Source organism: Emys orbicularis, chromosome 4 (assembly GCF_028017835.1).
Source record: "Emys orbicularis isolate rEmyOrb1 chromosome 4, rEmyOrb1.hap1, whole genome shotgun sequence".
NCBI classification, from domain to species: domain Eukaryota; kingdom Metazoa; phylum Chordata; order Testudines; family Emydidae; genus Emys; species Emys orbicularis.
Genome location: NC_088686.1, coordinates 155589064 through 155601618, shown reverse-complemented (window position 1 = coordinate 155601618; position 12555 = coordinate 155589064). Strand labels below are relative to the sequence as shown.

The following is a 12555-nucleotide window of genomic DNA, read 5'->3' as shown; positions in this document are numbered from 1 at the left end:
ATTGGTCTGGTTGGGCCCACTATTTGATACTTTTTCTGGGCCCCGCCACAGTTCCAGAGAGCTGTATGTCACCCTGTGGAGGAGGAGAACCAGGAGGTGGTCGGCAATATAAACAATAAATAATACTATTGGTAGTGGAAGAGAAGGAAGTGATGGAGAATCTTTTGTGGATCCAAACATCCTCTATTAGCTCTGACTAACATGCCTCACCCCCTTACCCAGCCCTGCTTGCTCAGGAGGGGGTCATTCCTCATATGCCCTTTGTTTTCCCTGTGGGAACTGCCATGTCTGAATAGACATGCAGAAGCTCCTTGGCCAGTCACAGAAACCCACACCAAGGATGTCGAGGAGGAGCTGGAGCTCAGCCTGGTGGAGCAAAATGACAGGAAGCCGATCTGGGAGGCTGTCGTCAGACCTGGTAAGAGTTTCTCTGCCGCTGAGGTGAAAATGGTCAATTAAACCTTGCAAAAGGGTGATTCTGGTATCCTGCACGACTGATCCAGATGGTGCTCGATCCGTGGGGAGGCTGCGTCCCTTTAGGAGTTGTCATGATGATGATGATGATGTCAGAGCCGACTCAGCCTGGCGAAGGGAGATGTTTGTGCATGCAGCCCCGAGCCAGCACCTGTCATGAGGCAGGAACCATGTGAGGGGTCTGGCAATTAGGTGGGAGAGGAGAGGAGCAGAGGAGCAAGATTGAAAATATCCTCCAAGACCATGGAACTCAAGATTATTGCCCTAAAGCTGTGGCCAACCACAACATCCCTGCTAGCCTTCTGCTTCGAACTGCACAATGCCCACAGGGATAGAGCTCACGTCCTCCTGCTACAAAAACCCAGGCCCTGAACCCCTGGAGGAAAGCCCTCCCTCAGTAGCTGTAAAGTGTATAGGGCCTATGATACACATTTGAGCAGCTCTGATTCCTACCAGCAGAGGGCATGAGAGCACAGACACAGTGTGTTATAAATAGGCTTGGCAGACTTCAATTTTTATTTTTTTATAATTTCAACAGATGTTGGTTTTCTTTTAAACGTTTTTTTAGATTTTTATTGACTTAAATTTTCAGTTGCATTAAATTATGGGGGAGGGCTCAGACAATTATTTAGTGACGATAGACATGGAGATTCAAAAAGTGAAAACTTTTTACACTGTTAAAACACAAATTGTCAATATCACATGTCAAAAGATACAAAGTAAATATCCTGACATCCCTGTTTTTCCTGTTCATTTGCTAGTCCGTTTGTGACAAGGCCCATTCAAAAGTCGGAATCAGTGGATTTGGACTCTAATAAGCTCCCAAGCAGCATTTTTCTTACTTTCCCTATCTGTAGGTTTCTATTATCATCAATGGAAACATGGTTTTGACGGTTTGTGTGTGTGCGATGAAATCCACTTTTAATGAATGAAAATCTATTCCTTCCAAGTCTAATTATAAGACTTGGAAGGATGGGAACAGGCACCATTGATAACTAAAGGCCACCTCAGTGTGGAGTGAATTCTTCCACTTCAGCAGCTTTGACACTTCCTTTTCTCTTAAAACTGGGGGCTCTGTCTGAGACGCCAGTTTTTAAATCCCATTCTTCTGTCACACAGGCCAGTTTCTCCTCTCAAAAGCAAAGAAATCATATGGAGACATCCCTATTAATGTCTTCTCTAGTCCACATGTTGTATAGCACTGCTGCCATGCCTCACCCCAGAGGTGGCTGCATTTTGACACTGGATGAGCAATCTCTCAATATCCAGACTGCAACGTGCTGTGGTGAAACTCATTAGGGAAGATTTTATATTAGCAAACAGGGTAACAAACCCCAGTTCATTCTCTCTCTTCTCCTCAGACGTGCATTTTGTTCACAGGCACTGAGAACAGCTGAGCCAGCGGGTGACTGCAGTGAGCAGCATTCTGAATCAATTATACGGCACCACTCTAGGTGACTAGCAATACTCAAACGTTAAATCTGGGAGTACCAATCCAGAGAAGATGCGGAAGCTGTGTGAACTCGTCCTGAGCTGGAACAGGGACTGCAGGGTGGCTCTACCAGGCGCTGGAGGACAGCTACAAACACCATGTGAAAGAGTTTTAGGGGAAGATAGATGCAGGCTCTCAGAGGGGCTGCATCCAGGCAGCTCAGAACTCCAGTTCTGATCCTTCCCTCCTCACCAGGCTGCACTAGAGCTCAGACAACCCCACCAATTCCTCACCAAGGCCTTGCCCCAACACCTCACTTACTCATGGAGCTCCTGCTTCCCCGATGGCCTCACATGCACTGGCCTTTGGGGGAAGAGGCAGGACCCAGGGGAGAGGCGGGGCAGGGGGCGGAGCCTCAGGGGAACAGGTGGGGCAGGGGGAGGTTCCAGCACTCCTGCTGTAGTGTCCGGTTTTCAGAAATTTGAAAGTACGCAACCCTACACCCAAGTACAGACAGCTCCATTCACCCCCACCGCTCCCACGCTGATCTCCGTGTGTCCACCAAAGCTCACACACCAGGCACGGTCAGCAGCTGCCATGACTCTCTGCAATATCTTGGCTGGGGAATCCGATCGTGGCAGCTGGCTGGGCCGAGCTGGGCTGCTAGATCCTCCCCACCCCAAATCACAGTTGATCCATGCCCCCAGAGCGAGAAGGCATGAGGGTCCCCAGGTGTCTGGAACAGCAGTGCAGGGTGCTCCCCCATAGGGGGATCCCATAGCCCCTGGTTCCCCGGGGGAAGGGAATAGGATGGGGAATGGAACCCAGGCATCCTGGATGACAATGCTGCACACCCAGACCCTGGGGTGCAGGGGAAGTCCGGGATGCAGAATGGGACCCAGGCATCCGGGAGGGCAGTGCAGGTCACTCGCCCTTATCAGAGAGACTGTGCTGTGGAATGAGAGCCATGTCTCCCCATGCCAACAGCTGCCTGAGCAAGTCGCCTGTCACCCTTCCCTCCCCCTCCTGCTCTGCAGACAAAAAACTGGTCGGTGTCCTGTGCTTCCCAGAACCGCAGCGCGTTATTGATCTATATATAGAGGCGGGGAGGGGCCGCGGAGCAGTCGCACTGAGGCTGAGCCCATCCCAGCAGTCAGCTGCTCCTCGGTGCCCATCCGATCTCTGCACCTCATCGCCCTCCAGCCGGACCCTGCTTCCCAATCCGTCTCCTCCGATCTCAGTAAGACGCTGCTTCTTTCTCTCCCGCCCGGAGCGGTGGCTGTGGGTATATTTCGTTGCCCCTTGGGCTGTATGCAGCCTATTGTGACCGGGGTGCCGGGGTCCAGGCTTAGAGGGTGGTTGGGAAAACATGAAGGGAGGCATCATCTTTCTGAACAGCAAAGAACGGGGTAGGCTGCGTGGGCAAGGTCAAAGGATCTGACGGGGACGTGGGCTCAGCTGCTGCCCTCTAGGACGGCACCAGGGGTTAGCTGGTGCAAGCTGGAGTTACTTAGCTCTGGGCAGGGATCAGAAATACTCAGAGTGAGGCCTCTGTCTGTGTCAGTCGGTCTGTGTCCGTCCGTCGTGAGTCTGTCTCCATTTCTCATGTCTTTTTTTCTCCTCTCTCCTGCGTGTCATTTTAACCCTCTAGTGCTGACATTGAGCCTGGATGGTAGCAGCGGGACAGCTTGTATGCGGGAAGAGCATGTGGCAGGGAAAGGGGGGGGCAGAGAAGGGAGCTGGCTGTGGGGGGGCTGGTTTGGGTTAAATAATCTCTCTAGACAGAGGCTAAAAATGTTCCTCGGTGTCTCTCTCTCTGTTCGTATCTGTTCTCTTCTGTTTGTGCGTCTGTCTCCCTCCATCCATCCCTCTCCCTTCCCCCCAGCCCAACTCTGTGTCTGACGCATAGAGAAGCCATCCAGGCCCCCTTTGCTGCATGTCAGGCCCCTCCGGAATGGGTCTCACCCATCTCTACCTATTGGGGATCAGTCTATTCCCTCCCTTCTGCTTTCACCCCCTCCCAGCGCCCCTCTAGCCCCTTATTCCCAGCTGCAATGTGGACAAGTGGGGCAGGACATGGGGAAAGCCAGGCTGGCTTAACCCCCTCATCCCACTCGGGAAATGGCCTTTATTGGTCCTCAGACGTGGTCCTGACATTGGCATGCAGCATAGTCTGGGGAGGGTTCAGCCCTGCAGACCGCTCCCCATCATGCAGGGGGGAGGGATAGCTCAGTGGTTTGAGCATTGGCCTGCTAAACCCAGGGTTGTGAGTTCAATCCTTGAGGGGGCCATTTAGGGATCTGGGGCAAAAATCTGTCTGGCGCTTGGTCCTGCTTTGAGCAGGGGGTTGGACTAGATAACCTCCTGAGGTCCCTTTCAACCCTGATATTCTATGCAAAAGCACAGCATAGCATGAAATTCATAGATTCCAGACGGGACCATTATGATCATCGAGTCTGAACCCCCCTGGATAACACAGGCCCATCTGTAACCCACACATGCTGCAGATTAAGCCAAATACCTCTTGTCCTACCTGCACTACAGTACAATGACTGCAACACAATGCACCTCCCGGCACCAAAACCCCATGCAACGCAATGCCAATCGAGGCATGTGGAATTCCCTGCGATGAATACTTTGTGCTTAACGAGACTACAGGGTATGCACAGCACACTGCCGCAGAGGGAACCGAACGCAAGACGTATTCGCTGTCAAACAGCACACAACGGCAAAGCCATAAATCCCGTGCAATTCACTGCAATGCCTGGGTGCCGTGGAATACACTGTAGCAAAATAGCATCGGGACAAAAAAGCAGGGCTGTGCAACCCAGTCAGACACAACTCCCAGGGAGAGGCCGTGAGCCACAGATGGAGACTCTGCCGGCCCCAGAGCTCGGCTCCCATTGCCATGTCCGTTCCAAGCCAGCTATTTATAGGTATTTGTCACCTTGCAGCCATGGGCCCAGCAGATACCACGCAGGGTTAACATTCCTCCAGTAGGTCAGGCTGCAGAGGCCAGACACATGAGGAGGCAGCACAGGGGGCAGGGAAATGACTAATTTATCCCAAGCAGGGGTGGGGAGGGCAGGGCAGGGAATGGGACTTGGCGCCGTTCCCCTCTAGGGGGCTTTGGCTCCAGGACTGGCTGGCTCAGGGGGTGGGAATGGGGGTACATGAGTCACCTTCTGTCCCCTCTCTGCTAGCGCGCCCCACCGCCCAGCCATGTCGAACTCCAAGCAGCGCCTGATGCAGGGCATGCACCAGGACCTGAGCTGCCCCAGCTGCCTGAAGCTGTTCAAGGCCCCCGTGACGGCTGAGTGTGGCCACACCTTCTGCCTGGAGTGCCTGTCCCAGGCCGCGGCCTGCCCCACCTGCCAGGCCCCCACCAAGGTGGAGCAGCTGCACATCAACCAGCAGATGGAGCACCTGGTGCAGTGCTTCCGACAGGTGCCCCACGACCACTGCGAGGAGCACATGGACCCCCTGAGCGTCTACTGCGAGCAGGACCAGCAGGTCATCTGCGGGGTGTGCGCCTCGCTGGGCAAGCACAAGGGCCACAACATCATCACGGCCACCGAGGCCCACCAGAGGATGAAGGTAACAGACCCATGGGCCCATCTAGCCCGGTATCCTGCCCCCTTGTTCCCCCCATGGATCAGACCCATGGGCCCATCTAACCCGGTATCCTGCCTCCTTGTTCCCCCCATGGATCAGACCCATGGGCCCATCTAACCCGGTATCCTGCCTCCTTGTTCCCCCCATGGATCAGACCCATGGGCCCATGTAACCCGGTATCCCGCCCCCTCCCTGCCACCCTGGATCAGACCATTCGATTCATCTTTTTCTCTTGCTCTCTCAGAAACAACTTCCCCAGCAGCAAATTCAACTGCAGGAGGCACAAGTGCGTAAGGAGAAAATGATCACTCTGCTGAACAGACAGATAGCAGAAGTGGAGGTGAGAGAGCAGGGGCTGTGTGTGTGTGTGTGTGTGTGTGTGTGTGTGTGTGTGCACGCGTTCAGGAGATTCGGATGTGTGCTGTGGGAGGGGATCTGTGATGCGATTGAAACAGTGGGTGAAGGCACTGTTAGTTCAAAGGGATCCCACTGGCCTACCTGCCAGCACCCAGAAGTTACACACTCTTCTCCTTTCAGTGAATGTCAGACAAGTGACTTCCAATAGTTAAGTCCTCACTAGAGACCCTACAATACAAAGCAGTCTGTGCAACCCCAGTGTCCATGAGAAATTCACAGCAACAAACGATGTGTAGATCTAGCAATGTCAGGAGACCCTACGATAACAAGCCACGTGTAGCCCTAGTAATGTCAGGAGACCCTACAGTAACAAAGCAATCTGTGCATCCTCCATATTCATGAAGACAAATGTGGGGAGGAGGTTGCTGGGGGGCTCCCACACCAGGGATTGGAGCAGATCAGGGAGGGGAGGTGCTATTGGGGGTAATTACAGGGGGCTCTGACCCCAGGGGGATCGGGGAAGTGGGGGGGGAGTGGCAAGGCAGTGACCATCCATCCCTCCCCGGCTGCAGGATACGGTGGTGCGATTCAAGCAGCAGGTGTCGGAGCAGCTGGGGGTGATGCGCGCCTTCCTGGAGGTGCTGGAGGCCTCGCTGGGCCGGGAGGCAGAGCGGGTGCAGCAGCAGGCCACGGCCGTGCTGCGGGATGAGCACAAGACCATGGGCCACTACCTAGACCAGCTCAAGCAGATGGAGGCCGTGCTGGGTGAGGTGCAGGAGGAGAGCCAGACCGAGTTCCTGAGGGTGAGGAGAGACCCCCTCCCCTACCTGCCTCTGTCTGTCTGGGACCCCACCCCCTGCCTCTGTCTGTGACTCCATCCCTGGTGTCTGTCAGTCTGTGACCCCCTGACCCCTGTCTCTGGCTGTCTCTGTGACCCCACCCCTGCCTTCTTCTGTCTGTCTGGGACCGCACATCCTGTGTCTGTGTGTCTGTGATCCCACCCCTCCCTCTATTTGTCTGTAACCCCGCCCCCTGTGTCTGTCTGTGACCCCTGTCTCTGGCTGTCTCTGTGACCCCACCCCTGCCTTCCTCTGTCTGTCTGTGACCCCACCTCCTGTGTCTCTGTCTCTGTGATCCCACCCCTCCCTCTATTTGTCTATGACCCTGCCCCCTGTGTCTGTCTGTCTGTGACCCCGCCCCCAGTGTCTGTCTGTGACCCCATCCCCTGTGTCTGTGTCTCTGGGCTGGTCTACACGGGGGGGGGGGGGGATCGATCTAAGATATGCAACTTCAGCTACGAGAATAGCGTAGCTGAAGTCGACGTATCTTAGATCGACTTACCTCGCGTCCTCGTGGTGCAGGATCGACGGCCGCGGCTCCCCCGTCAACTCTGCTTCCGCCTCTCACCCTGGTGGAGTTCCAGAGTCAACGGGGAGCGCGTTTGGGGATCAATTTATCGCGTCTAGACGAGACGCGGTAAATTGATCCCTGATAGATCGATTATTACCCGCCGATCCGGCGGGTAGTGAAGACGTACCCTCTGTGATCCCACCCCTCCCTCTATTTGTCTATGACCCCGCCCCCTGTGTCTGTCTGTCTGTGACCATCTGACTAAGGTGGAGGAAGGAAAAAGCCCCACAAGGGAGGTGGGTGACCGCTGGCACCTTAGTCTCACATCCCAGCTGGTGTTCAGGATTTAGCCAGCGGAGGTGACAATGTCATCTGGGTCCCTCTCTCTGGCCAGAACATCCCTCAGGATCAGGACAAGATGGTGATACAGTGGACCCCTGGGTCCCAGCAGATGACGTAGGTGGCAACCATGATGGGGAAACTTGGTCCTTCCTTCTAGGCCATCCATCCCCTGTTTTGACACCACCACCACCCCACCAGACAGGAGTGGTGGGTGGGACAGCTACTCCCTTCATTATTCTGGCCTCCATTTAGACCTAATTTCCAAGCCACCAATTTTGGTTCATTGATTTCCAGTTCCTTTCTCCTCTTGTTTACCAGGTGTGACCTGAACCACGCCCTTGGGGGCGTGGTCAGCAGAATTGAATGCAATCTGTCTTTTGTGTTTTCGAAACTATTTTCTATCCCCCTTTGCGCTGGACTGCTGTTACCTTGGAAAATTCAGGCTTGGTCCACGCTAGCAACTTATGCGGATGTAACTGTGTCCCTCAGCGGTGTGGAAAATCCACATCCTGAGCCACGCAGTTATACCGCGCAAACTCCCTGGTGTAGACAGCGCTCTGCTGACGGGAGAGCTTCTCCCACCGAGATAGCTACACCACTCGGGGGGGGGGGGGGGGAGGGGATTGCCTACGCCGGGATGCAGAATGGGTAGATAGCGTCGTCACTCAAGCACTACAGCGGCGGAGCCTTTTAAGTGTAGACAAGCCCTTAGAGTCCAGGGCTCTGCAACACACTCCTTGTGTCTGTCTGTGACCCTGTCCTCCCCCCAACATCCCTTTGTCTATCTGTCTGTCTGTGACCTCTCCCGTCTGTGTCTGTCTGCCACCCCCAACCCCAACATCCCTGTGTCTGTCTGTCTTTTGTGACCCCAAACATCCCTGTGTCTCTGTCCCCTTTACGTACGTACCAGGTCCCTGTGTCCATTCCCCTCCCCAACACACGCATGCTCCTCTGGGTGACCCCCACCCACACATGCACTTCCCCCACCCCGGCTCTCTGTGTCTGTCAGACCCACCCCCGACTCTGTCTTTTTAACGTCATGCTCTTGCCTCTGTGGTTCACGGGGGCTGGGTTAGAGGTGGGCTGGGTGGGCTGGGAATGGGGAGATGCTGTGGGCCAGGTGCTAATCTTCACCCTCGTCTTCCTCTCCACAGAAATACTGCCTGGTGGCCAGCAGGTGAGCACTCCCACTCCTGTGCCGCTCTCCTTCAGCTCCCCCACGACCCCGCCCCCCAGTCCGCCCCATAGGGCTGGAGACATCAGACCGGAAGGGCCCTACTGGGTCACCGAGTCCAGTCGCTGCTCTCACAGCCCCTCCTTCCCCCCTTGTCAGCTCAGCCCGGTCCAAAATGGATCAAGCTCCATCCTCAAACCAGCTCAGTTCCTGGCCCGCACTGCTGCTGCTGGGAGGCCAATCCAGACCCTCCCTTCTCTGATGGCCAGAAACCTCCTCCTGTCCAGCCTCCCTTGCTTCCTGCCCGGTTTGTCCCCACCTCCTCTGGTGCCAGCATCGCTTACAGCTCTGCTCCCTACCCCAATGTGTCAGTAGGGAGCGATCAGAGCCCCTCAGCCAGCGTTTCACCAGGCTAACCCAGCCAAGCACATCCAGTCTCCTCTCCTCCGATCGGCCCTGCAGGCCCCTGATTGCCCATGGCTGCACCTGGTCCACTCTGGCTTCATCTTGCTTGAACATGGGTGCCCGGAACTGGAAACTGCATTCTAGACACGCTTGCCCACAGCCGTCTCCTTGGGAGCCTCTGCCCCAGACCTTGCTCGCTCACCGGCTTCCTCTCACACGCGTGTGCTCTGGCTCGCTCTTCTTACACACCCCTCTGCCCTTGCACACGCATCCCTGACCATACTCAGGCCTTCTTGCACACTCACCCTTTTCACTGCCTTCGTTTTGCACACTAGCTCATCCCTTGCCCCCTACAGTGTCAGTATTCCTGGCACACTCCTTCCCGCCACACGTTCCCCAGTGCCTCTCTTACTGTGTGCTCCACCCAGGTCTGCTCACACCCCTCCCCTTGCACACGAACCTCACACACTCAGGTCTCGGGAAGACAACATTCCCTGCTGGATGAATGGATCCAAGAACTGAGTCACACAGTCTTGACCTCCCCATCGCCCCTTATCCTCTCCCTCTGACCTCCCTACACCCCCACCACCCTGGTTCCCCTCCCTGGGCACATGGCCCCCTGACTGGCTCTTCCTTCCCCACAGGCTGCAGAAGATCCTGGGAGAGTCCCCGCCAGTCGCCCGGATGGACATCCAGCTGCCAATCATCACAGATGACTTCAAATTCCAGGTGTGGAGGAAGATGTTCCGTGCACTGATGCCAGGTAGGGCATCTGCAGGAGATGGATCAGTAGGGATGCTCTGTCACTGCTGGCCCCACTGTCCCAGTGCAGCGCTAGGGGGCGCTGTGCTGCAGAGAGCAGGTTGGTGGCTCAGTAGGGGGCGCTCTCCCCTCGCAGTCAGTGCTGGCCCCAGGGCCCCAGCACAGTGCATGGGGGAGCTCTGCTGCATTTCAAATGAGATTCATACCAACGCTCTGGCCGTTCATGGTTTTTAAATATCCCTGGCATTTTTCCAAGAGTCAGTGAGTTAACCACAATGTCCTGGCAAAATCCCAGCTGTGGTGACTCCATTCTAGTCTCTAAATTCTACCTTCACTTTCAGTGCAGGAGTGCAGTACGACTGCTAAACAAACCCTGCACCCCACCCCATGAGCAGCCTCATCTCAGCACCAGGCAAGGGATCCACATATAAACAGCCCCTGCGCCCCTCCCCAGAGGTAGCTGCATCTCAGCACCAGGCGAGGGATCCCTGTATAAACAGCCCTCCCACCCCAGAAGTGGCTGCATCTCCGCATCGGGCGAGGGATCCCTGTATATATCCAAGGACATATTTTATTCTCATTTACCTTGCACAGCAATCACCGGTTGTGCCGGGTGCTAAACAGACCCTGAGTGAAGTGATCAGCTCAACAGACCCGTGGCAGAGCCGGGAATAGAACCCAGGAGTCCTGGGCCCAGTGCAGTACTCTATTCACTAGGCCCCAGTGTGCTGGGCACCCTCTGGCCCCACCCGAGATCCTGGCCTCCCTTGAAGGGGACGGTTGGGGTGCTGCGTGGGAACGAAGAATTAGGAAAAATGGGGATGGTGGGAGGTGACAAGGGGTGGAATTTTGGGCCAACTTTCCAGGATTCCACATGATGCCCCATTCCTTTCTCCCCCTCCCCTCCCACCAGCTCTGGAGAACCTGACCTTTGACCCGGACACGGCCCACCCCAACCTGGTGGTGTCGGAGGACGGCAAGCGGGTGGAGTGCGTAGAGCACAAGCAGCCGGTGAGCTCGGACGACCCGGGCCGCTTCGACAAGTCCAACTGCGTGGTGAGCCGCCAGAGCTTCTCCAGCGGCGAGCACTACTGGGAGGTGACGGTGGGCGACAAGCCGCGCTGGGCGCTGGGTGTTATCTCGGCCGAGGCGGGGCGAAAGGGTCGGCTCCAGGCCCTGCCCTCCAACGGCTTCTGGCTGGTGGGTTGCAAGGAAGGCAAGAACTACGAGGCCCATGTGGAGCACAAGGAGCCGCGGCTGCTGCGGGTGGAGACCAAGCCCAGCCGGATCGGGCTGTATCTCAGCTTCGAGGACGGGTTGCTGGGGTTCTACGACGCCAGCGATGAGGACAACCTGGTGCCACTCTTTGCCTTCCACTCGCGCGTCACCACCACCGTCTACCCCTTCTTCGACGTCTGCTGGCACGACAAGGGCAAGAACAGCCAGCCGCTGGTCATCTACACGCCAGAGCCGGAGGCCTCCTAATGGTGCCCCGCAGAGCCAGAGGTGCCGTAGCCACGCCCAACCTCGCCCCACGGAGCTGTGAGTGCTATAACCATGTTGCCAAAGGCGCTGTAGACTCGCTCAGCCATGCTCTATGCTGCCAGATGTGCCCCAGCCATGCCCAACCTTGACCCAAGATGCCAGAGCGGAAGGTGCCACAACCACGCCCAACCATACCCCATGTCACCAGAAGAGCCATGACCATGCCCAGCCGGCCCTACGTCACCAGCTGTGCCTTAACCTCACCCCACATCCTCACGGCCATACCCAACCATGCCACATCGCCAAGTGAGCCACAGGCACTCCCAACCACGTCACCTGGGCTGGCGGTGCTGAAACCACGCCAAGCCACACCCCACATCCGTGCCCTGCCATGCCTCGCTATGCCTGACATCACAAGACCAGGAGGTGCCTCAACCATGGCCAACAGGCTGGAAGTTCCATAACTATGTTGTCAGATGCTCTGTAACCACAGCTAACCACATCCTACATCGCCAGAAGCTCCGTAACGATGCCTTGTCATGCTACCATCAACAGAAGTGCCATTATCATGGCCCCCCATCACCAGAGGTTCATGCCCCCATTACCAAAGGCATCTCAATCATGCCCAGGCATGTGTCCATTACCAGAGACTCCCCGACCATGCCCACATAGCTGGAAGTACCACAGCCACACCCCATGCCATCACTGCTCCTCCACACATTCGGATCCCGTGTGGCCCAGCTCCAAGCTCCCTGGGACGGGCAGTGACCCGACGTGGTTCCAAGCCTCCGGGATCTGTACAGCCACTGCTGGGCTCTGAGCATGTTCGCATCCACCCAGATACGGTCTCCAATAAAACATGGTCATGTCCACTCTGCCTCCGGTGTGCACGTGTGTGTCTGGGCTTCTATCTGCCGTACGGCCCCCAATCAATCTGTGAGGGACCAGCTACAGCTTTATAGTGGCCCGAACGCCTTATTTACTGGGCACTGTGCCAGCATTAGTGGATTTATCTTTCTGGTACACACCCATGTGAGTGCATTACAGGCATCTTGTCATTATTGCTTGTTATGGTAGCAGTTGGAGGTTGCAACTAAGATCAGGTCCCCATTGTGCCTGGGACTGCGCAGACCCCGACCGAGATCAGGGCCCCGTTGTT

At 56.0% G+C, this 12555-nt stretch overlaps 1 protein-coding gene across 1 annotated transcript; it reads left to right on the top strand.

Annotated features, from left to right (window-relative positions):
* The first annotated feature begins 2864 nt into the window (after positions 1 to 2864).
* TRIM72 (tripartite motif containing 72) lies at positions 2865 to 11396 on the top strand. The gene is made up of 7 exons (XM_065402775.1): positions 2865 to 3187; positions 5110 to 5503; positions 5766 to 5861; positions 6451 to 6681; positions 8725 to 8747; positions 9794 to 9912; positions 10825 to 11396. The coding sequence occupies exons 1-7, from the start codon at positions 2865 to 2867 to the stop codon at positions 11394 to 11396; spliced, it is 1758 nt and encodes a 585-aa protein (XP_065258847.1).
* Positions 11397 to 12555: the final 1159 nt, after the last annotated feature.

Bases quoted from the DNA above. Each gene is read 5' to 3' on its own strand.
- TRIM72 (XM_065402775.1), top strand. From the start codon at position 2,865: ATGAGAGCCATGTCTCCCCATGCCAACAGCTGCCTGAGCAAGTCGCCT. The intron at 6,682-8,724 runs GTGAGGAGAGAC...TCCTCTCCACAG, and splicing joins GCCAGACCGAGTTCCTGAGG to AAATACTGCCTGGTGGCCAG. The intron at 8,748-9,793 runs GTGAGCACTCCC...CCTTCCCCACAG, and splicing joins TACTGCCTGGTGGCCAGCAG to GCTGCAGAAGATCCTGGGAG.